This window comes from Quercus suber, unplaced genomic scaffold, assembly GCF_002906115.3.
Source record: "Quercus suber isolate HL8 unplaced genomic scaffold, Cork oak 2.0 scaffold_465, whole genome shotgun sequence".
Classification (NCBI taxonomy): Eukaryota; Viridiplantae; Streptophyta; class Magnoliopsida; order Fagales; family Fagaceae; genus Quercus; species Quercus suber.
This window is the reverse complement of record NW_027069916.1, coordinates 488642-512720: the sequence shown is the minus strand read 5'-3', so window position 1 is coordinate 512720 and position 24079 is coordinate 488642. Positions and strand designations below refer to the sequence as shown.

General features: G+C 37.6%; 2 protein-coding genes across 2 annotated transcripts; one reads left to right on the top strand and one right to left on the bottom strand.

The window, feature by feature from the left end:
* Nucleotides 1–3159: 3159 nt before the first annotated feature.
* On the bottom strand, nt 3160–7017 carry LOC112037415 (thermospermine synthase ACAULIS5). Its single transcript, XM_024070230.2, has 10 exons — nt 6570–7017; nt 5745–5811; nt 5545–5639; nt 5330–5432; nt 4668–4756; nt 4411–4567; nt 4113–4188; nt 3940–3998; nt 3615–3751; nt 3160–3519 (listed from the first exon to the last, which is right to left on the bottom strand). Exons 1-10 carry the CDS (start codon nt 6710–6712, stop codon nt 3432–3434), a joined length of 1014 nt encoding a protein of 337 aa, XP_023925998.1. The 5' UTR covers nt 6713–7017; the 3' UTR covers nt 3160–3431.
* A 6790-nt stretch (nt 7018–13807) lies between these two features.
* Nucleotides 13808–14881, top strand: LOC136062895 (uncharacterized). Its single transcript, XM_065762587.1, has one exon. The coding sequence runs from the start codon at nt 13808–13810 to the stop codon at nt 14879–14881; it is 1074 nt and encodes a 357-aa protein (XP_065618659.1).
* Nucleotides 14882–24079: the final 9198 nt, after the last annotated feature.

The following is a 24079-nucleotide window of genomic DNA, read 5'->3' as shown; positions in this document are numbered from 1 at the left end:
TTATGGTGATTAAGATATGGGTTTTAAGAGTTCTTTTTTTTTTAGAAGGCAGTTCTTTTTGAATTAGGTAATGAATATAAAATAAATTTATAAACATATGTTTATTTTATAAATGATAAACATCTTGTTTTATAATATAAGGAAACATTAATGGATGCCTTAAGGGAATTGTTTTAGGAAATATTTTTAGAACTTTTTATTTGAAAAGGAAAAATAAATAATTAGGTTTTTGACAACTTTATATATTTCTTATGAAAGTAGTATCAAAACTATCATTAAATAGTTATCAACAAATGCCCTGAGAACTGGACCTTTTATAATATGTTTATACATATCTCTCTTCTTTACAGACTTAGAATAAATTATGATCTATTTTCATGTAAAGCTAACAAAATTTCTTTTAGAGAAACTATAAAGCTAACAAACTAGTTACAAAAAAACTGCTAAAGATTGAAATGGTGCCTTGGTCCAGAATATTTAGTTGTTTAGAGAACTTTCTTAATACTTTTATCTGTTTTTAATTTTTTTGATCATGTGACATGATACATAGATTTCATCCTCTCTTTTTATTTTTATATTTTTATATTTTATTTTCATTTAATTATGGAAAAAGTTAACGGATGATTTCTTAAGAATATTGGTTTAGAAAATACTTTTAGAAACTTTTTAAAAGTTGTATTAAAATATTCCTTAAATAGTCCTTTAACTCCTTAGGGCACCCAAACCTTTAATTATTTAACTACCGACAGCTTTGTTCAAAATTACTTCTTGCAGTGTAGGCACAATCATCCTCTATTTATAGCAAACAAGATTGAAATCAATTTTGAACCATTCTGTGTAAGCCAAAGAGTTGCAAAAGAATGAAAAATTGAGCTTGACCATATGATTCCAAATCAAAACAATAAAATGGAAAGATTGATAGATTATACAATCATCCTTTGATATGTATTTAGATTTCCAATGCTATTATTAAGTCAAATATTTTCATTTGCCAGTTCGGTTCCCCTAGACATTCTTTTTTTAATCATTAGTTTTTGTTTTTGGTGGATGAGACGATAATAAAAACAACTAAGAAGGAACAACAGACACAGGACAGTCTGTTAAAACACAGACCACTGTTGTCTTGTTCAAAGAAAACAAAAGCGTCTACAGGCGGACTTTCAAAAATTTTAAAATGTAAGTCTTGATCAGCACCTAACCTTGCAAGAGCATTTGCACATTGATTTGACTGACAGAAGCAGTGTTTAAATTGCACCTGCTGAAACTTGGTGATGAGCATCCTACAGTCATCCAAAATGGGAGAGATCACATCATTAACATATCCCATCTTACAAAATATCTCCACAATGGATTTAGCATCCATTTCAACCATAAGAGAGGGAATATTCAGATTACTACGCAGCAATAACCCATCCCTTAATCCCCATAGTTCAGCCACAAAGCTATTCATGGTCCCCTTTAATCATTAGTTGAATAAAAGTATTTGATCGGATTCTCTAGGGAAAAAAAAAAAAGAGGAAGAAGAAGAAGAAAGATTATACATTATTTATTTCTTTTTGGATTAATTAATGGGAATGTGATTTGAAATTATCAAATCGTACTGCGAATATCTTTGACGGTGGTGGTTGAACTAGAATTCAACTTGGACTGGTCCATATGGGACAAACCATATTTACTCATGTGCTTGGCCAAAGTTGGTGAAACATGCTAGTAGAAAAATATGTTGAATTTTGATCACTTCAGTTGTTTTTTTAATTAAAAAAAAAAAATTAAACACTTTATATATACTTAATAAGAATTATGAAGTTAAGAGATTGAATTGAATTTTAGGCAAAATCAGAGTGCGAAATTTGTAATCCAGCCTAAGAAAAATTTATATGTTGATTCAACTCTCAAGTAAAATAAAAGTAAGCTCCCATTTGTTAACCAATCTCTTCTTACGTGATTACTGCGGCTTTGTATTCAACTTTGAGGCAATGGTAGTTAGTACCCCTTTCCAATGGGTGGTTTCTGGCTTTATATAGAATAACTAGCATTGATCTATTGAAATAGATACTTTTAATTCTAGAACTTTGGTAGTAGAGTTTTTGTGGAATATAGCTTTAATTTAAAAGTACTTTATTGTTTTGAGTTTAGCGAATTAAAATGAATAATTCATTAAAATTTTGAATTTATAAAGTATGAAAGACCCTATAAGCCTAACTTCCGTTTGTCCATTACTTGAAAAAAGAAAAAAGAAAAAGAAAAAAAAGGTTTGCCCATTGCGGTTTTGAACTTTTAGTCATTATTTTCTTAGTCGACTGTATGTTGGCATGTCCTAATTATGTGGCCAAGGGTCAAGTTGCTTTCATGGTACTATAATTATGTGGCCAAAGGTCAAGATTAATTTTCTAGGAATTTCTGGTGCCGACTACCAAGCACCGGTTTTGGTTATAAGATAGCAGTTTTGACCAAGTCCCAAACCAGCTGCTCTACCAACAGGTTGGAGGGAACTCTGTGTTCTCGATAGATTATACTAATTCTGCTATTATACATAGTATTAGATTAGTTTCCTACGAGGTAATTTACCGACAAAGTAGAGGATGGAAGACAACCTGTCCCGAAAGGGTTAGTCACATCTGAACCATATTTCAAAAGTATTAGTCAAGTTTGCTCATCACTATTATCTATATAGCCCAATTCAACCTTAGTAACACTCAATGCGAGACTCTATATTACCCCGTATTACATATTTATCCAATCCAATCCACATGATCCTGGTATCACCAAAATCCCATCCACATGATCCCGGTATCACAAAAACTGTCAACCGCCCTTCGCTTTTAATGTTGATTCCACATATAGTGTGCTTATTTTATGTTTTTGGTGGTCATACAAATATGAGCTTATGCCATTGTGTTTAGTTTTCAATCATTCAATCACGTACATTTGTTTTCTTGATGGTTAGAACAAAGTTGGAAGCAGTGGCTAATGATTCCCTCTTATTATTAGTTGCATGTAGTTTGTTCCCTTTTTTCTGTAAATGATACTCCATCCTGGTCATTCTTTTTCATAATCTGTGCAAACTAGTTAAATAAAAGTTTCAAAATAGTGAAGGTTAACAAAGGTTGTTTTTGCCAGAGTAAGTCATTTAAGCATTCATTTATAACAAAGCACTGGTTTATCAAAGCGGGTTCCTATAGTCTTATAAAGTAGTTGGCTCTGAGTTTCAGATTTAACATACAAGTTACTCAAACTTATGAAGAGAGAAACACAAAGACCATCCATGACCATTATATCATACCTTTCAAGTAAGTACGCATACAAAAAGAAAGAAAAAAAAAAGAAGAAGGAAAATTGGAAATATAGATAATACACCCAAGATTGTGTTCCAGTACTTGCAGTCTTATATTTCTGTGTTCTTTGCTAGGGGCTCCCTTCTATGCCATTTCTCATCCATGATTGTTTTTATAGGCACTACCATGACCATATATAAACCTTGCTGTTCCCTCTGTGTACACATGAGTCTCATTATCCAGCCTGCCAAATGATCGTCTCAAATTAGTTTCTGCTTAAGTAGTCAGAAAATGAAATTACATATATGTGCATTCAAAGGTGAACACAATCAGGCTCACGAATTTCGAACTGCTTTGCTCAAGGTGGATGCTGATGAAAATGTTTTCCCATCAAGATATCTGTTCTCTCCCTTGATCTTGTGTTTCATCCTAAGGTCTAACTCATCAGCATTCAGCACAAAGGGAGAATCAGAAGCCTGCCAATTCCATCAACTCTTAGTCCACCAAATTAATTTCAATTTTAGCAATATATATTGAGAATATGAAGCACCTAGTTGTATTATAATGTTGTATAATACAATATGTTATGAATTTTCTCTGTTGGAATGTATAAGACTGAAAATTTCTAAAAAAACAGACGAAAGAAGGCATTGATTTGTCATACCATAACCCATCCCCAAGTATCAGCAAAAGAAGGAATATGAGCTGAGTAAGGCACAACATCTGCACGCGAAAAGAAGTCAGTGAGCCATGTGATCATTTCTGTTCTTGTTTAAAGGGGATGACTAATAGAAAGCTTGAAAAAGCAACATATCATTATTTTTCCCAGTTACTTACATTTGAAAACCTGTCTTAAAGTGTTGTAAATGCAAGAGAATACTTCTGTATGGCTGAATATTCCAGCTGGTCCTGCCTACATTGATTACAATACATAAACTGGTTAATTTTTTCAACAATGCTACAGATATTTACAATTTATTGAGGTGTCAAACTATGATTAGTGCAATAACACTTTCACGACCACCATTGCCTCACTTTTATTATACATTAATCACAACATGCTATGTCAATGGTTATAAATACGTGGTGTCATTTGACTTTTTGTAATTTTCCTTCTCTCCATACACATACACACCTGTGTGACAAATATGCCACCCTGATTCAGTCTAGGCTTGACAGTAAATTCATAGAAGGATTTGGTGTAGAGTTTATAACATGGGCCTCCCTCAATTGGGTCAGCCAGGTCGCCTATGATCACATCATAAGCCTCTTCTCTGCTTTCTAGCTCAGCCCTGCAGCAAACCATGACAATTCATACTGGTTATAACAACAGTAATAATGGTAATCACAATAAGGACATCTATCTGTTGTAATTAAGTAGAGAATGAGGACCTTGCATCATTGATAATGAGATCAAGTCTTGGATCACAGAAAGCTTCCCTGTTTACAACCAAGTAAGACTTGCAAAAATCAACCACTTCCTGCACCATGGAAGAAGTAATTGCTGAGCCACCATTCCTTGTTGGGTATAAATTATAATAAGAAATTTCCATTTAATCATATATTTTACGGCTCTAAAGTATTACTTTTGTCACATACATGTAATAGAAGGTCAGATAAATGTTAGACATTTCCCTTTAATTAGATATTTTGCGGCTCTAAAGTATTGCTTTTGTCACATACATATAATTAAAGGTCACATACATGTTAGAAACTGGTAACCATTGCTGCTTTCACTAATCCTATTCTTGTCTTTCGTGTGAAGAGACAAGACAAAATAAAGGATCTTTTGCAAGAGCAGCACAAAGAAGAAAAAAACCATTGCTTGTTCACATATCACAGTAAAAAGTGTAAAACAAATATGATGACAATAGTCATTTTCATTAGAAAGTACTTCAAGAAAAAGAAAAAGAAGAAGAAAATCCTAAAGAGAGAGAGAAGAAAAAACAAAAAGTACATACGACCTCGTGAAACCAAAAAGTCTTAGAAGGAAATATTGAGTTAAAACACATAATACACACAAATATATAAATTAAAAACTTTAGAAGTTTTACCTCATCAATGTCACACATAATAACCTTCTCTACAGTCTTATGTCTAAGAATTTCTCTTGCTGTGGAACCTTCACCTCCTCCCATAATAAAAATGGTCCTTGGACTATACAATAAAAAATATAAGTCAGATTAAAATGTAGCCTCAACATACTATCCAATACTACATAAAACAAGAGGAGTAAAAAGTAATAACAAATAATAAGAGGAAAAGGTACTTTGAATGATGAAGAAGTGCTGGATGAACCAGAGATTCATGGTAGATGAATTCATCAGTCTCAGCACTTTGAAGCTTTCCATCAATGACTAGAGCCTATATATGTAAAAACAATGTTTAGCTCAATAAAAAATTACACTTAGAATTGCCACAAAAGAAATGTAACATTTTCTTTTCAACTAAGATTTATTATAGATAAACCTTTCCAAAAGGCTTTGTGTCCAACAGCGCAATGTCCTGGTACTGAGTAGCCCCTGTATGCAATATACTACATAAAAGGAAAAAAAAAAAAATTATGATTTATAAATATAATTAACAAAAGCCATTACAAGACTAATTTTTTTTTTTAAAATTAATGTTGTCTAGCTTTTTCATGACCATGGTGTTGAATTGAAAAACTTGTCGCCTTTTTAACAATAGTCTTTTTGAAAGGATTATTATAACAGTTCCCACTTCCTTGTGTCAAAGAAATAATAATTACTTCAAAATCTAGAATATAACCCTAGCAGACAACTTGGGCATTGTCGATCTTGTTGTCCCTTACCCACTTGAAAGGTTAAGAAAGGGAAAGGAAATCAAACTTTGCCACAAAATCCGCCACCGAGTCCGATTATTATTATCATTAAAATCGGCGGCTTAGACCTTAAATAAAAAAAAGAAAAAAAGAACTCTTTTGTTATTTTGGTTAAGTAACAAAAAAATTAAGAAGAACTCTTAAAAGTAGGAAATGTGACAGTTAATAACAGGAAAAATATGGAGTGTGGATTCTTAAATTTTTGGAAGAAAATTCTCTATCTGGCTCAATTTTCCAACTTTAGTTTTTTTTTTTTTTTAAAGAGAGAAAAAAAAAAGTGTGATATCTTACTATTTGATGAAGTATGAAGTGAAATACTTAAGAGTGGAACAGCTAGAAGATTTTTATTCAGTAACTCTGTTTAGTCTTAAGATAAATAAATTGAACAGAATAAATATATTACACCACTGTGACTAGATAATAAAATAAGCTTTTATAGGATATATATATACCTATTGAGAGCAAAGGACCATCTCAAATTCTCTTCAATCTCTTCCTCATACCAACAGCTCTTCCTATAACCATTTAATGGAAGTTCTTTTCCATGAACTCCATTCCCATTTGAAATACCATTGGAGCAAGAAATATCACCCATTTTCCTATATCACTCAAAGAACCTTGACACAAAGTGAGAGAGAGAGAGAGAGAGAGAGAGAGAGAGAGTGTGAGAGCTAAGTGATGAGGAGAATAGAGGGCTTGGTACAGAATATAAATGGGAGGGCAGTAGGGAAAGAAATGAAAAGGACTATGATTTGTGCTATGGATGAGTAGAGATATTTATCGAAGTGGGTGTGCTCGAGAGTGTAAAAGAAACACAATATCCTCATGGATTTTCGGGACAGAGTGCGTGGTTTCTAAGGTTGATTTCTTCGCGTGGTTGTATCCATATTGTCTTCAATCTCTTTTATCCAAAATATTCATTATATTGGACATACGTGATGATCTTTGCCATGTGCATGCGCAGCCATGAGTATGATAAAACGAAGGAAGTGATTTTTACGTGTATGATGTGGCAAGGGCTAAAGATTGTGTAAAAAGTAAAAACTTAGCTAAAAAAACAAAAATTTGTAGCTAGGGACCAATGTACTATTGAATTAATTGAACCTTTGTGAATTTTAAAATGGGAGCATTTGACACGTGGCATGTAAATGTGATGGCATACATAGATAAAGCAGCGTGGATGATGATGACCATTGTAGGTAAAAAAGAAAAAAGAAGTAATGTTAGGAATATTGCAAATTTTATTATTTATAATTGATGTTTTGGATTGATGATAAAGAATAATTATTCTAGAGCAAATATCATAAATTAAAATTTTATCTTATCTATATATATATATATATATATAAATATGACTAAAAAATTTATTTATTATATGTTATTGATGTGGTACCAATCACATTTATTGTCATGCCGGTTTGCAAATTTTTTAGATTAAAATTAGTAGTACCTTTAAGTGGTTTGCAAATTTTATATACTAAATTTACCATACCTTTAAGAACAGTGAAATCTTCTAATTTATGTTCAACCTATTGTAGTATAACATATGTTTGATTTTTTTTTTTTTTTTACTTTGAATATTTTATAAGGAAAGAATTAAAAAGAAATATGAAAAGTTGTTATTGGGGGAATATAAAGTGAAACACTCAAAATGGGACAAATGATATTTATTCATACCTTTAACATTTTTTATAATTGGATTTTAGTTAGCTCAATTAGTAAAATCTTTAATGATTGAATAAGAAATTTGGAGTTCAGTCTCTGCTTACATTAAAAACCGATTGATGTCTTAATTTAATGATAAATAGCTATTAGTAAAAGTGGATGTCATATGTTGAAATTCTCTATAAAAATTAAAAAAAAAAAACATTTTTCATAATAACTAAAAAAAAAAAAAAAATTCCTTATACCACTCTCATTGTTTTATTTTATATTCTACAAATTACAATCTGTATCTTATAAAGTTCTAAAGTATCAAAAGTTTAAAATAGAAAAAAATTTAGATACACCACATCATCCTGTAGTTGTAGAGCGCATAAAGCAGAGCATGGGATATGAATTTTTATTCAGTTAATTAGAGTGGTAGAAAAGGTTAAAGGATGATGATTGATAGGCTGACAATTACCGAAAATTTTGGTTATTATTCTTTTCTTCAGGAATGTGTGCAAATCTTGGTTGGAGAGATAAAAAAAAAAAAAAAATTCCTTATACCACTCTCATTGTTTTATTTTATATTCTACAAATTACAATCTGTATCTTATAAAGTTCTAAAGTATCAAAAGTTTAAAATAGAAAAAAATTTAGATACACCACATCATCCTGTAGTTGTAGAGCGCATAAAGCAGAGCATGGGATATGAATTTTTATTCAGTTAATTAGAGTGGTAGAAAAGGTTAAAGGATGATGATTGATAGGCTGACAATTACCGAAAATTTTGGTTATTATTCTTTTCTTCAGGAATGTGTGCAAATCTTGGTTGGAGAGAGAGAAGAAGAAGAAGTGAAGAGCGTGCAGTGGAAATCATCATCATATTCTCTTTGTTGCCTCAAAAGATTGAGGAAGAGCGTGCTATGCCAGGCGCACTCATAATCACCATCACAAACCAAAGACATCAATATCCTCTCTAAGTCTCTATCCCCACCATGCCCGGAAAAAAATCCAGAAAAAAAAAAAAACCACCACTAAGACTGTAGAGTTCACCATTTTGATCATGCTTATTCCACGTGTCACGACATGGTCACATCTTGTAAATCCACTTTGTGGGTCTAGTGGGACCCCAAATGTCACGTTTCAAACAATATGATGTAATTTTGGCATCAGCATGATGTGCATATTTTGGACCATTGGTAGACAAGGAGGGTTCATTAGAGAATTCTAGTGGGTGTGTTTGTTCTTGAATCTTTTTCTTCATGCACGCCAACTATGAATACAAAGAAAAAATCAATCCTTTGTAGGGTTTCAGGGGTTATCATGAATTGGAAAGTTATCATGTTACCGAAGGGTCTTAAAGCCAATCCTCTTTCATTTGCTTCACTGTTCTGTTCCCCTTTTTTCTTTTACTTCCCTCTGTTCCCCTCTTCATGACCTGTGGAAATCATTACAAATGGCAATGTTTTAGCCACCATCTGATATAACATAACATAAAATATGATTGGTATGTTCCACTACTTGATGCTTTTTTAAAGCTATTTGTATCTGTCTGTTTGGATTAACCTTTTTTTTTTCAAATTGTACAAACATTATCATTTTCATATATACATTCATCAGCCTTACCCTTCATCATGTCACCACCATTGTTGTCACCATAATAGCTGAAGCCATATCAACCTGACTCGTTGCTGGTGCTGTTACCACCGTCACTACTGTCACTACTGCTCCCAATAACCCAGTGTTGCCTCCACCACTACTATTAAAATTTAAACATCAAAACTCCATACCACCACCATTAACAAATCATTATTTCTACCATTACAATTTAGTAATTTACTATCATCATTTTAAATTAGTAAGATTGGAACCCCTATCAATTTGAAATCTGTCATTTCAAAAACTATTAGGATAGATAGTTTTTAGAAAGATAGTTTGTCTGTCATGAATGCCTTTTTTTTTTCTTTTTTGGCTAAGAAAGAGTGTCAATTAGTTAGGTGTACATAATTAAAACTAGGATTCCAAATCTTCTGACTCTCCCTCTAAATACTGAATTTCATGCTCCACAAACCATTTTCTACTGCATGTATTCCATTTTTTTCCAAATTTCTATAAGGGACTCACCACATATGTAAGAGATAGAGAGAAAAAAAAAATAGAGAGAGAGTTTCACTTTATACTCTTATCAATTACAATATTGCAATATATTCTATTTATTTATGCTTTATAAGAATAAACATAAATATGTAAGAGATTGTAATTGGTGAAGCAGTTTCACTTTATACTCTATCCATTACAATATTGTCATATATTCTATTTATTTATGTTTTACAAAATAAACATAAATATGTAAGAGATTGCAGTCAGTGAAGCTTGAGTGGAGTACCCACATTGAGGAAAAGGATTTTTACTCACCCTCCCATTGACTACTAGTCTCATTGGCTGACAGTGGCTATGCACTTTCTTTATGCTTATACCTTTTTAGGTTGAATAAATTCGGATTTATCAGAAAGGAAAGTTAGGTCTAAATATTCTTAAAGTTAAAGATGTGTATTTGCATGTGAAGTTGGTATACAGCCGGTGTAAGTTTGATTTTGTAATGAATCTTNGTGAAGCATTGAGTGGAGTACCCACATTGAGGAAAAGGATTTTTACTCACCCTCCCATTGACTACTAGTCTCATTGGCTGACAGTGGCTATGCACTTTCTTTATGCTTATACCTTTTTAGGTTGAATAAATTCGGATTTATCAGAAAGGAAAGTTAGGTCTAAATATTCTTAAAGTTAAAGATGTGTATTTGCATGTGAAGTTGGTATACAGCCGGTGTAAGTTTGATTTTGTAATGATCTTAGGTATATACTCTTAAATTTTAAAATAATATAACAACAACAAATTAATAATCTTAGGTATAGGTTGCAAAATTTCCCAAGTTAACTTATACATTCGTATTTGAAGAAAAGCCTCAAAATTCTTTCAAGTCTGGCTTTATGATCACAAACTGAAAAAAGTTTGTGAAACTTTCCCAAGAGAAAATTGAAAACATGGTGTTTAGTAATGCGTGCAAACAGGTTTATTTTGTGCATAGAATGCAAAAGGAACTATCAGTTGGCTTAGTTTGTGTTTCATAAAATGAGAAACTATGAAGGTTGTAACAAAATAAAGGAGGACAAGAGAAAAATATGTCAGTATACATCTACAAAATCTAAGCCTGGATTTGCATTAGCTTTTTATTCAAAACTCAAAAGTTTAATTATTTATTTACTAAAAGTTAAAAATTATCAATGTACTTCAAAAAAAAATATATATATATATATTATATTAAAATTATACATAAACAAATAGACTAGGAGAAAGAAAAATCAAATGCCGAATTATCATCAATGGGATTTAATTCATCAGGAAGTTTGAAATTTCACAGAAAATTTTGAGATATCTCTTTTGTTTACCCAAATGAAACTAGTATTGACAATTCTCAAATTACAACTTTTAAGTAAGATCTCGTGTCAAAACTTCTCATCTAAAACATACCTTTTTTTATCATACCTAAATACCTAATGTCTATAGCTAGTTGCATAATTTATAATCCAAACGCATCAAATTCATACTCAAAACTAATATTTGTTGATAGTATAACAGTTGCAGCCAAATTTACACCTAACTTAGAGTACCTATGTTACACGTCAAAGCTTCATCTAATTGATAGACTCACAATCCAAAACACTGAATAATGCAAGATATGCTTATAAATGCATTTATCAAAAAAATTTGACGAATCAAAAGTTATGTAAAAAGAAGAAACTAATATTTATAGTAGTTTCCAAGGTCGTGGCCCCTTTTGTTGCACATACATTTGATGAATATGAGGAAAAGGTATTTGGTATCATTGGGGTATATTACACCTTTTACACAAGAATGGATAGTGTGAGCTAGACTTACTCTTATGTAGGAGGAGTGGGATATTGGCATTAGATTGGTAAAGGCAAAATATGCATTGTGGAACCTCAAGGGTTTTCTTATTAGGGAGTTAGGGACATTAAAAACAAAACCCATGTATAAGGTTTAGGTCTAGTGCCTAACCCTAGCTATTGTGTTATCATATAATACTCAAATCCCGTGTTTCAGTTGCATGTAGCTAAACTCACGAAATATGGGAAAATTTTTCTAGCAACTCTTACCCATGAACTTTGCATCATCACATGACATTGTTTCTTCTAAATTTATCAATGCCAAATTTCAATTTATTCAACATGTGCTAATTTATTAGAAGTCGATCTTATAGTTTTGTGGTATTTTTTGCTCTTCTTCTATATAAAGAGAATCACGGTACAAATTTCTTTCCCTACTTAAAATATTAATTGAACTATAAAAAAATTACATGTATGCTAATTCAAAGGAATTACACATTCAAGCATTATTTATCCATAAAATTTTAATATGTTTACTGGAAAAAGAGAAGTGGGCTAAGCACAAAATTCTTTTAGAAGGATCCTCCCTACAAAATATAAGGCCCAGCATGTGGGGTCCAAGTTCTTTGTACTCTTTTTAGGGGTGTCCAACCACCACCCAACAAAACCGATCCGACCTAATCTAATCCAAGATACCTTAGGTCGGTGGATTAGAATTTTATTTTGAGCCTCAAAATTCAGTTGATAGTTTTTCAATCCTATCTAATCAATTTTGACTCAATATCTATATAAATATACTTTATTAGCCTTATTTTAATTTTGTTAGTTTAATTTATTTTGTTGTTCTAGGAATTATTTTCATTGATTTCAAAACCTTGGAATATAATTGAAACATTTTCTGTGAATTGTAATCATTTATTAAAAAAAGTGTTGAAATTAAGAATTGATGAAAGTCCAAGTTTTTATAAGGAATGAAACATGATAAGTAAAATTATAGCACGCAAGGCGCTCCGGATTTAGCCCGTCGGCTTTGATCATAGAGTAGGACCTTCGGCTTAAGCTGACGGGGTAAACTATGAGAGAAGCTGAAGACCCAAAAAACTGACGGACAGTGACTTGACAGGAAGAAAGTCAGCTCACTCAGGAGAAGCTGACGCCATTATGGCTAAGGGGAATAAGGAAAGCTGACGATCCTAAAGCTGACAATCTTGAAACTGACGGTCTTAGTGAAACCTTGGCTTGGTCACCACACATGAGTATATAAGGAAATGACTTGTATCCTACGCTTAATGTTAGTATCCTATAAGGAAAGGATTCCGTAATATACGCTCATTAGGATTCCTATAAAGAGAGGACTTTGAGCCCAAGGAAGAGATGGTTTACCCTTTTCTACTATAAAAGCCTCAATACCCTCACAAATCAAGGTACGCACAATTACACCCTCTCTAGCACTCTAGAGTTGTAAAAGGTTCTAACTTGACCTTCGGAGGGTATTTGGCCGGCACCACACCGATGCTCTCTGTTAGGTCTTCTTTTTTCTTTATGCAGGTGGCGTTTCAAGTGTGCGAGCATTGTGTGGCTCATTGGTGATATTTTCAGCATTGTCAGTTGGCGCTGTCTGTGGAAAACACTTAAGCTTATGTAAGCCACACTATAGTTTCCCGGACAAAAGAGTTGCATGGTGCTCACCCACTTGATGGCAACCACAGAAGATGTTCGAGAAGAGGAACCACCCATGACCGCCCTTGAGAGACAAGTTCAAACTCTCGTCGCTGCCGTGGAACACCTCACCAAGCAAAACCACGACCTGGAGGAATAGCTGCGGCAGAAGAATGCACCACCAAACAACCAGAGAGATGATCAAGAAGGAACCAGTGCCGAGAGAAGGAACCAGGAAGGACCCAAAGGCAGTAAAGTTCTGAACCAGCAGGAATAACAGGAGACCAGCCGTACCTTCGGTTTTGACATGGCACCTCCTTACATGGTCGCGGAGATGCAATTGATGAAGGAAAGGATGGATCTTATGATGAACGCCCTTAAGGGACGGGTATCTAGTGACCTCGACGATTTGGTTCACCGAACTGATTCGTCGTTCACTACCTCTGTTAACTCCTTCTCCCTGCCCTAGAAGTTTTGAATGCCACAGATTGAGAGCTATGATGGAGCTAAGGACCCGTTTGATCACCTGGAGACCTTCAAGACCTTGATGCATCTTCAAGGAGTAGCGGACGAGATCATGTGTAGGGCCTTCCCTACAACGTTGAAGGGCCCTACAAAAATTTGGTTTAGTTGGCTGACACCCAACTCCATCAGCACATTTAAAGAGCTGAGCACCCAATTCACTTCGCACTTTATTGGAGGGCATCAGTACAAAAAGTCTACCGCATGCCTGAAAAGTATCAAACAACGGGAGGATGAAACTCTGAGATCTTACATAGCCCGCTTTAATAAGGAAGTGCTCTTGATTAATGAGGCCGACGACAAAATACTTATGGCAGCTTTTACGAACGGTCTGAAGAAGGGTAAATTCTTATTTTCACTATATAAGAATGACTCGAAAACTATGTTAGACGTGCTTTACAGGGCCACCAAGTACATGAATGCCAAAGACGCTTTACTAGCTTGTGAAGAAAAACCCAAGAAGAGAGAGAGGCAGGAAGATACCCGGCAGGAAAGAGGACAGAAGATGGCAAGAACCGGAGAGCGAAGGGATGATAGGTGGTCTAAGCCCCCTATGGGGAGATTCACAAACTTCACCCCACTAACCACCCCAATCGACCAAGTCCTTATGCAAATCAAGGACAAGGGGGCATTAACTTTCCCTGAAAAGTTGAAGGGAGATCCTAACAAGCAGTCCCAAGATAAATACTGCCGCTTCCACTGCAACCACGGACATGATATGGCCGACTATTACGACTTGAAACAGCAAATTGAAGCCCTCATTAGGCAAGGAAAATTGCAGAAGTTCGTTAGCAAGGAAAGGGCAGATCAGCTCCCTCAAAAGCAAGCCCCCCGGCGAGACAATGAGCGTTTGAGACAGCCCTTAGGAGACATAAGGATGATTGTAGGAGGCGCGGCCGCCAACGGCCTATCAAAAGGGGCTTCAAAGACTTATCTTAGAATGGTCCAGAACATTCATCTCACCGACGTCATTGCAAAGATGTCGCGAGTTGACAATCCCCTCATCAGCTTCTTGGAAGAAGATGCCTGACGCCTCCACCATCCGCATGACGATGCGCTTGTTGTTAGCATACAGGTAGGGGATTATAACATGTACTGGGTCTTAGTCGACAACGGGAGCTCTGCAGATATTCTCTACTACCCTGCATTCCAACAGATGTGGATCAGCAGAGAGCGACTAACCCCGGCCAACGCTTCACTCGTCAGGTTCAGTGGAACTAAAGTGTACCCCTTAGGCGCGATCACATTGCCGGTTACCATTGGAGATTACCCCCAACAAATCACTAGGGACGTTACGTTCCTGTAGTCGATTGCTCCTCTGCCTATAATGCCATAATAGGACAACCTACCCTTAACTCCTGAAAGGTCGTAGCTTCAACTTATCACCTGATGATTAAATTCTTCACTGAGTACGGAGTAGGAGAATTGCAAGGAGACCAAATAATCGTGCGTGAGTGCTATATTGCAATGCTGGAGATGGACGACCATTTGCAAACCATGAGCATAGAAGAACAATGAACGGGGGCAAAACCCGTAGAGAGGCTCGAGGAGATACCCCTCAACAGCTCCAGGACTGACAGGACCACCAGGCTCGGTATTCTCACCAGCTTTGCAATTCGCTCAGCACTCGTAACTTTCCTTAAGGAAAATCAAGATGTGTTTGCTTGGAGCCATGAGGACATGCCCCTAATTGACCCTTTAGTCATGGTGCATAGGTTGAATGTGTCACCATCCTGTCCACCCGTTCAACAGAAGAAGCGGGTCTTTGCCCAAGAGCGAGACCAAGCGATAGTTGAAGAAGTCGGTAAGCTACAAGAGGCAGGCTTCATTAGGGAAGTGTACTATCCTAACTAGTTAGCAAACGTTGTAATGGTTAAGAAAGCCAATGGAAAATGGAGGATGTGCGTGGATTTCACCGACCTGAACAAAGTTTGCCCCAAAGACAATTATCCCCTCCCACAAGTCAACATTCTAGTAGACTCTACGGCCTAGCACAAGCTATTAAGCTTCATGGACGCGTTCTCTGGTTACAATCAAATTCGGATGCATGAAGCCGATTAGGAGAAAACTTCGTTCATAACTAGTCAAAGACTCTTTTGTTATAAGGTGATGCCGTTCGACTTAAAAAATGCAGGTGCAACATATCAAAGGCTTATGAACAAGATGTTCGCGTAGCAGATCAGGAGAAATGTCTAAGTCTACGTTGATGATATACTAGTGAAAAGCCGGAGGAGGATCATTTGGAAGACCTCAAGGAAATGTTCGACACTATTCACTCTTACAACATGAAGCTTAATCCAGCAAAATGCGCCTTCGGAGTGACGGCAGGAAAATTCCTCGGATTCATGGTGTCGTAGAGAAGCATCGAGGCCAACTTGAACAAGATCCGGGCCATAATGGAGATGGCACCACCAAAGAATGTGAAGAAAGTACAAAGCCTCAACGGTAAAATAGCTACGCTGGATAGATTTGTATCAAGAGCAATGGAAAAATGCTTTCCCTTCTTTTGCACACTGAAGAAATCTTTCGAATGGACTGCCGAGTGTCAGCAATCATTTGAGGAGTTAAAAGTCTATCTTTCTTCCCTGCCATTACTAAGTCCCTCGCAGCTCGGTGAGGAGCTTTTACTCTATCTGGTTGTCTCCCCTGCTGCCGTCAGCGCCGCCTTGGTCAGAGAAGAAGAAAGAGTGCAGAAGCCCGTGTACTACGCTAGTTGGGCACTTTGCAGTGTCGAAGAAAGATACCCACCCATGGAGAAACTCGCCTTCGCACTAGTTATGGCGCCACGCAAACTCAACCCGTATTTTCAAGCCCACATGGTAATTGTCCTAACCAACAAGCCCTTGCGGTGGGCGATGAGCAACCCTGAAGCTGTTGGCAGATTAGCACTATGGGCCATAGAATTAAGCGAGTTTGACATCCAGTATCGCCCACAAATCGCCGTTAAAGGACAAATCGTCGCAGATTTCATAGCAGAGTTCACGAATGGCGAGGATAGGGGGTAGAAGAGTCTCCTCAGTGGAGTATACATGTTGACGGATCATCTAACAGACAGGCTAGGGGAGTCGGAATCGTATTACTATCACCCGAGGGGGACGCAGTTGAATGTATGGTTCGCCTTAATTTTCCTACTACCAATAATGAAGCGAAGTACGAGGCTTTAATAGTAGGGCTTGATCTTGCCAAAGCTGCAAGAGCCTCAAATGTGGTCATTTACTACGATTCTTAGGTCGTTACCAACCAGATAAATGGGGACTACGAGTGTCGGGGTGAAAGAATGAAGAAGTATCTAGACCAAGCAAAGAAGTGGGTAGGCGAGTTGAAGGCCAAAATCATACAAATCCCACGAGGAGAAAACGAGCAAGCCGACCGCTTGGCCAAGGTCGCCTCAGCCGAACATATGACCACCATGGATAATGCACTCTCCTTTGTTCAGCTCTCTCCACTGATAGATTCCATTGATATGCAGGAAATAGGCTTCGAATGCAATTGGACTACGCCGTTATTCTCTTATTTGAAAAGTGGTGTACTGCCAAATGGAAAGGAAGCTGCAAGAAAGCTGAAGGTCCAAGCAGCAAGATTCGTCTTGATAAGAGACATCTTATACAAAAGAGGTTTCTCCGGACTGTACCTAAGATGCTTAGGTTCTGAAGAAGCAGACTACGTCATGAGAAAGGTACACAAGGGAGTCTGCGGAAACCACTCAAAGTTGAGATCATTAGTGCACAAACTAGTGCGAGCGGGGTACTTTTGGCCTACCATGTAGAAGGATGCTGAGGCTTATGTCAAGGCCTGCGATAAGTGCCAAAGGTTCAGCAATATCATTAGGTGACCAACCGAGGAGTTAACCCTAATAACGACCCTGTGGCCGTTTGCTTAATGAGGACTAGACATTATGGGACCATTCCTTACTGCTTTACAACAGCTAAAGTTCCTAGTGGTCGGCATCGACTACTTTACAAAATGGGTGAAAGTTGAAAGTTGAAGCCTTGGCCACCATTACGGAGAAAAACGTATGGATTTTTGTTTGGAGATGCATCATATGCAAGTTTGGCATCCTTAGGGTTTTGGTCTCGGACAATGGGAAGCAATTCGACAATGACTCCTTCCAGGGCTTTTGCTCGCAGTTGGGGATACGGAACCACTACTCCTCCCCGCCCACCCTCAAGGTAATGGACAGGTAAGGTCACGAACCGATCCTTGCTCAAGATTCTCAAGACTCGGCTCGAGGGGTCAAAGGGTATATGGCCTGAAGAGCTACTAAGCATACTTTGGGTGTACAGGACGACGGCGAGGATGCCCACAGGAGAGACACCATTCTAGCTAACATACGGGAACAAAGCGGTCATCCTAGCCGAAGTTGGACTCACAAGCTACAGGGTGCACAACCATGATGAAAGCAAAAATGAAGAAGCTATACGTCTATAGCTCGATCTAATAGACGAAGTTAGAGCGATGACGGAACAAAGGCTCGTACGGTACCAGGACCGCATGGCCAAGCACTACAATTATCGAGTCAAACATAGAGACTTTCAGGTTGGAGACCTCATTCTAAGGAAAGTCATGGGAGCAGCAAGGGACTTGATCTAAGGAAAGCTGGGTCTAAATTGGGAAGGGCCTTACCGAGTCACGGCGTGGCAGAGAAAGGGCACCTACCACCTAGAGACGCTAGATGGACAGAAGCTGCCACATCCTTGGAATGCTGAACACTTGTGAAAATACTACCAGTAGAGATGACGGCATGAAGAACAACACCCCCTTTTTATTTTATAGTTTACCGCAACAAATTTTAGTTATACTCAGATTTATCATTTTAGTTTTTGCCACAATAAGCCCAAAGGGCAAGTTTTTACTTTGTTTTTGCTACAATAAGCCCAAAGGGCAGGTTTTCTTTTTCTAGAACTACTTTTTTCTATAAATGCATGGAAATAAGAGGAGTTTATTTTGAAGGGCTGATGTTTTTATTTACAGGTTCGCAAAAAGTAGACGACCTCAAGTCCATAGGAAGTAGAAAGATTATAAGTCCATGAAAATGGACAACCTTAAAACCGCATAAGTATGCAACTATAAGCCTATGAGGATGAAGCATGGTTGATGCCCTTGAATGGACAAGAAACCAAGTCCAAAGGGATGAAAAAATGTCGGTCAGCTAAGCTGACGAGCTCGTCCAAGTGACGAAGCCCATATCATAGTTATAAAAACCAAGTCTCGAAAAAGTGACGGTCCCGTCAAAAGAATGGGATTACAAAAAGGATAAGTTCAAGACATAGACAAGAAGCCTACGGACAACTTCACCTCGAGTGAAAGACACTAAAAATCCCTTAGAGACAAAGCCGACGGCTTCACAAGCTGACGGCTTCCCTAGAATACAACAAGCAAATAAGACAAAGCTGACGGCTTCACTCAGCTGACGATTTTACTAGAATACTCAATTCAAAGTCAAAGCTGACGACCTCATTAAAGATGACGGCATAAAAATGGACAGGTCCATAATCATGCTTAAGTCAGTGCCATAAAATCATAACCCGCAGTTAGGCTGACGACCCCAGCCTACGACTAAGAAATAGACTTAAAATCTACGAAGGAAGAAAACGAAGCACATGGACAAGTAGCCATACATGTTCAAATGCGACGGGTGCTAAGTATCACAAACAAAAATAAAGTACTTACAAATAACAGCCCAAGAAACTAAGGGGCACTTAAAACATTGTTCGTAAATGAAACAAAATATAACAAAAAAAAAAAAAAAACTATATCTGGGCAGAAAAAGTGTCACTTGAAGACTTTTTCACTTTTTTTGAAGAGAAGGGTCTTCTACGTCTAGGTCCTCCACAGAAGGATTGGAAGTGGTGGCAGGAGGGTTCGTAGCAGGTTGAGCCAAAACAATGCCGCTGTCTTCAGGAGGAGAGGCATCCTTGAAGTCTTCACCTTCAACAACGCCGGTGTCGTTAGCGGGCGTTGCTAGTTGGGGATCATCCATAGTAATCCCAGATAGGTCCAGCTCAAGAAAGGCTGACGCCACCTGCTTAAGGCAATCGTCAAACCCTGTGTCGTAGTATGCACCACAAGAGTCAATGAAGGAATTTGACGCCTTGAATTTCTGGACCGCATCAGCCCTAGCCTGCTCTACCTGCTCACGAAGGGCCACCATCTTTTGCTCTAAACTCTTCTTCTGATGGCCTGCCTCTTCCAGCTTCTCCTTACACTCCTTCAACTCTACGTTCAGGAGATGGACGGCCTCCTTGTATTGACCCTGTTGGTTCAACAAATTAACGTTGTGCTTCCTGACGTGAGTGACAACACCCTCCTTGGCCATACATCAGTCCTGGAGTGTCTTCACACGTACCAAGGCCTAAGAGGGGCACAACTGTCAGTTAATAAATGCAAAAAAGATAAGAAAGAAAAGTAGCTAGGAGAGAGCTTACCCGTGTTAAATCAAAGATGGCTGATGCTCTCGAATCCTCCGTCCCCAACTAAGCACAAGGATCTATATCCGTCGGTTTTATGAGCGATTCCACTTCTTCAATAGCATAATCCTTGTGTGTCAGTAGGCAACGGGGCCCCTCGAGGACCAGACCAGAAGGAGTCATCACCCATTTTCCAGCCCCATGGCCTGATTTGAGGGGTGACTTCTCTGGGGGCTCATCCCCAAGAGTGATGGCCACCTTCTTGTGTGGACAGGCATCTTTCCCGTCGGTCTTCCTCTTCGATGAACCTTTAGTGATAGCTTTGGGAGCTGACGAAGATGTCAACCCCCCCTTGGCCCTCTTCTCCTCCTTCTAACGGGCAGCAGCCGCCTTTATCCGTTGCTTAGCTGACTCCATCTCTGCAAAAATAACAGACATGTATAGAAAGTGATGACCAGAGCTAAAAGTGATAGGGCCACCTATATCAAAAAATAAAAAATAAAATAATAATAATAATAATATATACTCACGACAGCGAGAAAATTCTTCTAACTTGCAGGCTTCTCGCGATGGTTTAGGACCCCCACAGTATGTGTGAAGAGTGTCAAGAATTATTAAGTCCTAGCACTTTCGCTCCCCCAACGAAATCTCTAGAACTCGACGGATAAAATCCCTTTGCTCCTCAGTTATAAGTGGGCGAGTATTGACTGAGGAAAAAACAAGTTGACGACGTCAAGACACTTCAAAAAATAATAATAATAAATATATGTAAATATCGATGGGGTTAAAAGCAGACAACTAGAACCTGAATCTCTGACAAAAGCCCAAGTGTTATCAAAATAACCATGGGGCATTGTCCCCCACTCTTCCTGATAGCACACCCAGTCCGTTTCTTTAACAAAAAAGAACCTACTTTTCCAATCTCTATTTGAATCTGGCATCTCAAACACTAATCTCAACTCCCTTTCCCTGACAGCAAAATGGTACATCCCCTTGGAAGAAGCAAGGTGCTGGGGTCTATAGCAATAGAAGAATTCATCTAAAGAAAGTTGATGGTGTCCTCCACTCAGACGACCCCATAAGACCTCAGCACTTATAAAGATCCTCCATGAATTTGGAGCAATTTAGCTGATGGACAACCCCAGAAAATCAGCCAGCTGACAGTGTAAGGCCGTCAGTGATAGTCTAAGCCCTACGGCGAACATGGCATCATACATACCAACGTCTATGGTTCTTCCTGTATAGCACTTTTCGTTTTCCCTGGGGAGACAGATAGGGATGTGGTTTGGGATTTGGAAACAAATGCGCAACTCTTTGAAAACCTTATCACTCATTTTTGGTAAAAATTTATTGACGGCCCATTCCTCGGGAAGGATGAAGGGACGGCTACCTCTAGGACTTCTTGAAGTTCCCTCATAGGACTACTTGTCACTTTATTCTCCATCACTATCCCTCTCTTCTCCCACCTCAACTTCACCCTCCTCACCTATTACGTCCTCCTGACCTTCGTCTCAGTGACTCCCTACCTCCTCATCAGGAGATTGGGCTGATGTCCCTCTCTTTGACGACCAGGAAAAGCTCCCGGATTCATCACCTGAACCAAATACCTCGTCGTAGCCCGCTCCATCGTGGACTGACGATTGATCACTCAACACGTCACTTGACATCTGACTACCTACAAGTGACGGATTTATTCTAAGCACCTAGGATGATGACCTCGCTATAGAAAAGTTAATCAAAATAAAGAATGTACAAAGAAAGAAAAGGACTTACGAGCTTCTTAAAGTGGGTGACGGTTTTGGAAACAACAGCAGCAACACAGGTGATGGTGTAAGAGAATTGACGGAGCAAAGGCAATGAGTTTTCTCTCCAGGAATCAGTGAAAATGAAATAGGAAAAATGAGGGGAAGAGGTGGGTTATATATAAAGGGAAAATGCACAGAAGACAAAGCGACGCCCTCGTCCAGAAGTGGAGCCAACCAGAATGTGCCACATGTCCTAGCATTTAATACTGACTGCTCGAGGAATCACCCTTAAATTATTTCCTCTCTCCTGGCCAAAGTAAAAGTTAGCAGCAAAAAATAACTCCATAACCCGTTAGTTTAAATTGACAGAGATATGGAGTAGGGGGCAACTGATAAGTAAAATTATAGCACACAAGATGCTCCGGATTTAGCCTGTCGGCTTTGATCATAGAGTAGGACCTTCAGCTTAAGCTGATGGAGTAAACTATGAGAGAAGCTAAAGACCTTAAAAACTGACAGACAGTGACTTGACAGGAAGAAAGTCAGCTCATTCAGGAGAAGCTGACACAGTTATGGCTGAGGGGAATAAGGAAAGCTAACGATCCTGAAACTAACAGTTTTAGTGAAACCTTGGCTTGGTCACCACGCATAAGTATATAAGGAAATTGTTTGTATCCCACGCTTAATGTTAGTATCCTACAAGAAAAGGATTCTGTAATATATGCTCATCAGGATTCCTATAAGGAAAGGACTTCTAGCCCAAGGAAGAGATGATCAACCCTCTACTACTATAAAAGCTACAATACCCTCACAAATCAAGGTACACACAATTACACCCTCTCTAGTACTCTAGAGTTGTAAAAGGTTCTAACTTGACCTTTGGAGGGTATTTGGCTGGCAACACATCGATGCTCTCTGTTAGGTCTTCTCTTTTCTTTGTGTAGGTGGCGTTTTGAGTGTGCGAGCATTGTGTGGCTCATTAGTGATGTTGAAAGACGTTCATTATTTGCTGTGTGTGCAAATCTCTTGTGAGATTTGAAAAATGGTTGCCTTCACACATGCTTAGGATTATCAAGAAGGAGATTTCATTGATAGCTTAATGATCATTCAGTTGCTGCACTAAGGAGCTTAAAGATATGCAAGTGGGAGTGCTTGTATTTGCTGGAGAATCCAAGAAAGAAGGAGTTCGTGGTCTTGGAGCTTGCACGTGGTTGTGTTAGTAAGTTTTCTACCAATGGGTAACAATAGGATGTTAGTGGTCTAAATCGCTATTGTAAAACTTCGATTCTTTCAGAGTGGATTCAAGTTTATCTTGAGAATAGTTAGGTTAAATCCTCCATAGGTTTTTTACTAGTTTGGATTTCCTAGGTCATTATATCTTTGTGTTCTTTATATTTCGCACTTTACATTGATATGATTATATGAATGTGTTAACCTAGATCTAGAATTTGGTCTAAGTAATAACTTGGCTTATTAACTAGGTCAATTCGGTTGTGTTTTAAGGGGTCTAAAAACAAACAAGTGGTATTAGAATAGGTTGCTCTCTTGTTGTAGATCTTTTGATCTCTGAGCTGATCCTCGACCCCTGTTGTCATGGAACACGGACACTCTTTGTTATTCTTCCTCACTTTGATGGGAATAATTATGCTTATTGGAAAGTAAGGATGTAAGAATTTCTGAAATCTATTGATGAGAGAGTCTGGAACTCCGTTAAGTACGGATGGAAGAAGTCCACTATTCCTGTGAGTGAGTGGCAAACTTCTCAAAAAGAAGCAGTCGCGTTTAATAGCAAAGTTATGAATGCTATCTTTAATGCTGTTTCTATGGAGGAATTTAAAAGAATCTCTAATGTTGAGGTTGCTCACATTGCTTGGAAAATCCTCCAAACTGTGTATGAAGGCACAAAAGCTGTTAAAATTAATAAGTTGTAGCAATTAACTTCTAAATTTGAGAGCACTAGGATGTTTGATGATGAATTCTTTGATGAATTTTATGCTAAACTTAATGACATTATTAATTCTGCATACAACTTGGGAGAAATCTATGACTAACCTAAAATTGTTAGGAAGATTCTTA

Bases quoted from the DNA above. Each gene is read 5' to 3' on its own strand.
- LOC136062895 (XM_065762587.1), top strand. From the start codon at position 13,808: ATGCCACAGATTGAGAGCTATGATGGAGCTAAGGACCCGTTTGATCAC.
- LOC112037415 (XM_024070230.2), bottom strand. From the start codon at position 6,712: ATGGGTGATATTTCTTGCTCCAATGGTATTTCAAATGGGAATGGAGTT. The intron at 5,812-6,569 runs GTATATATATAT...CCTTTTATGTAG, and splicing joins TGGTCCTTTGCTCTCAATAG to TATATTGCATACAGGGGCTA. The intron at 5,433-5,544 runs GTACCTTTTCCT...TTTATTGTATAG, and splicing joins GCACTTCTTCATCATTCAAA to TCCAAGGACCATTTTTATTA.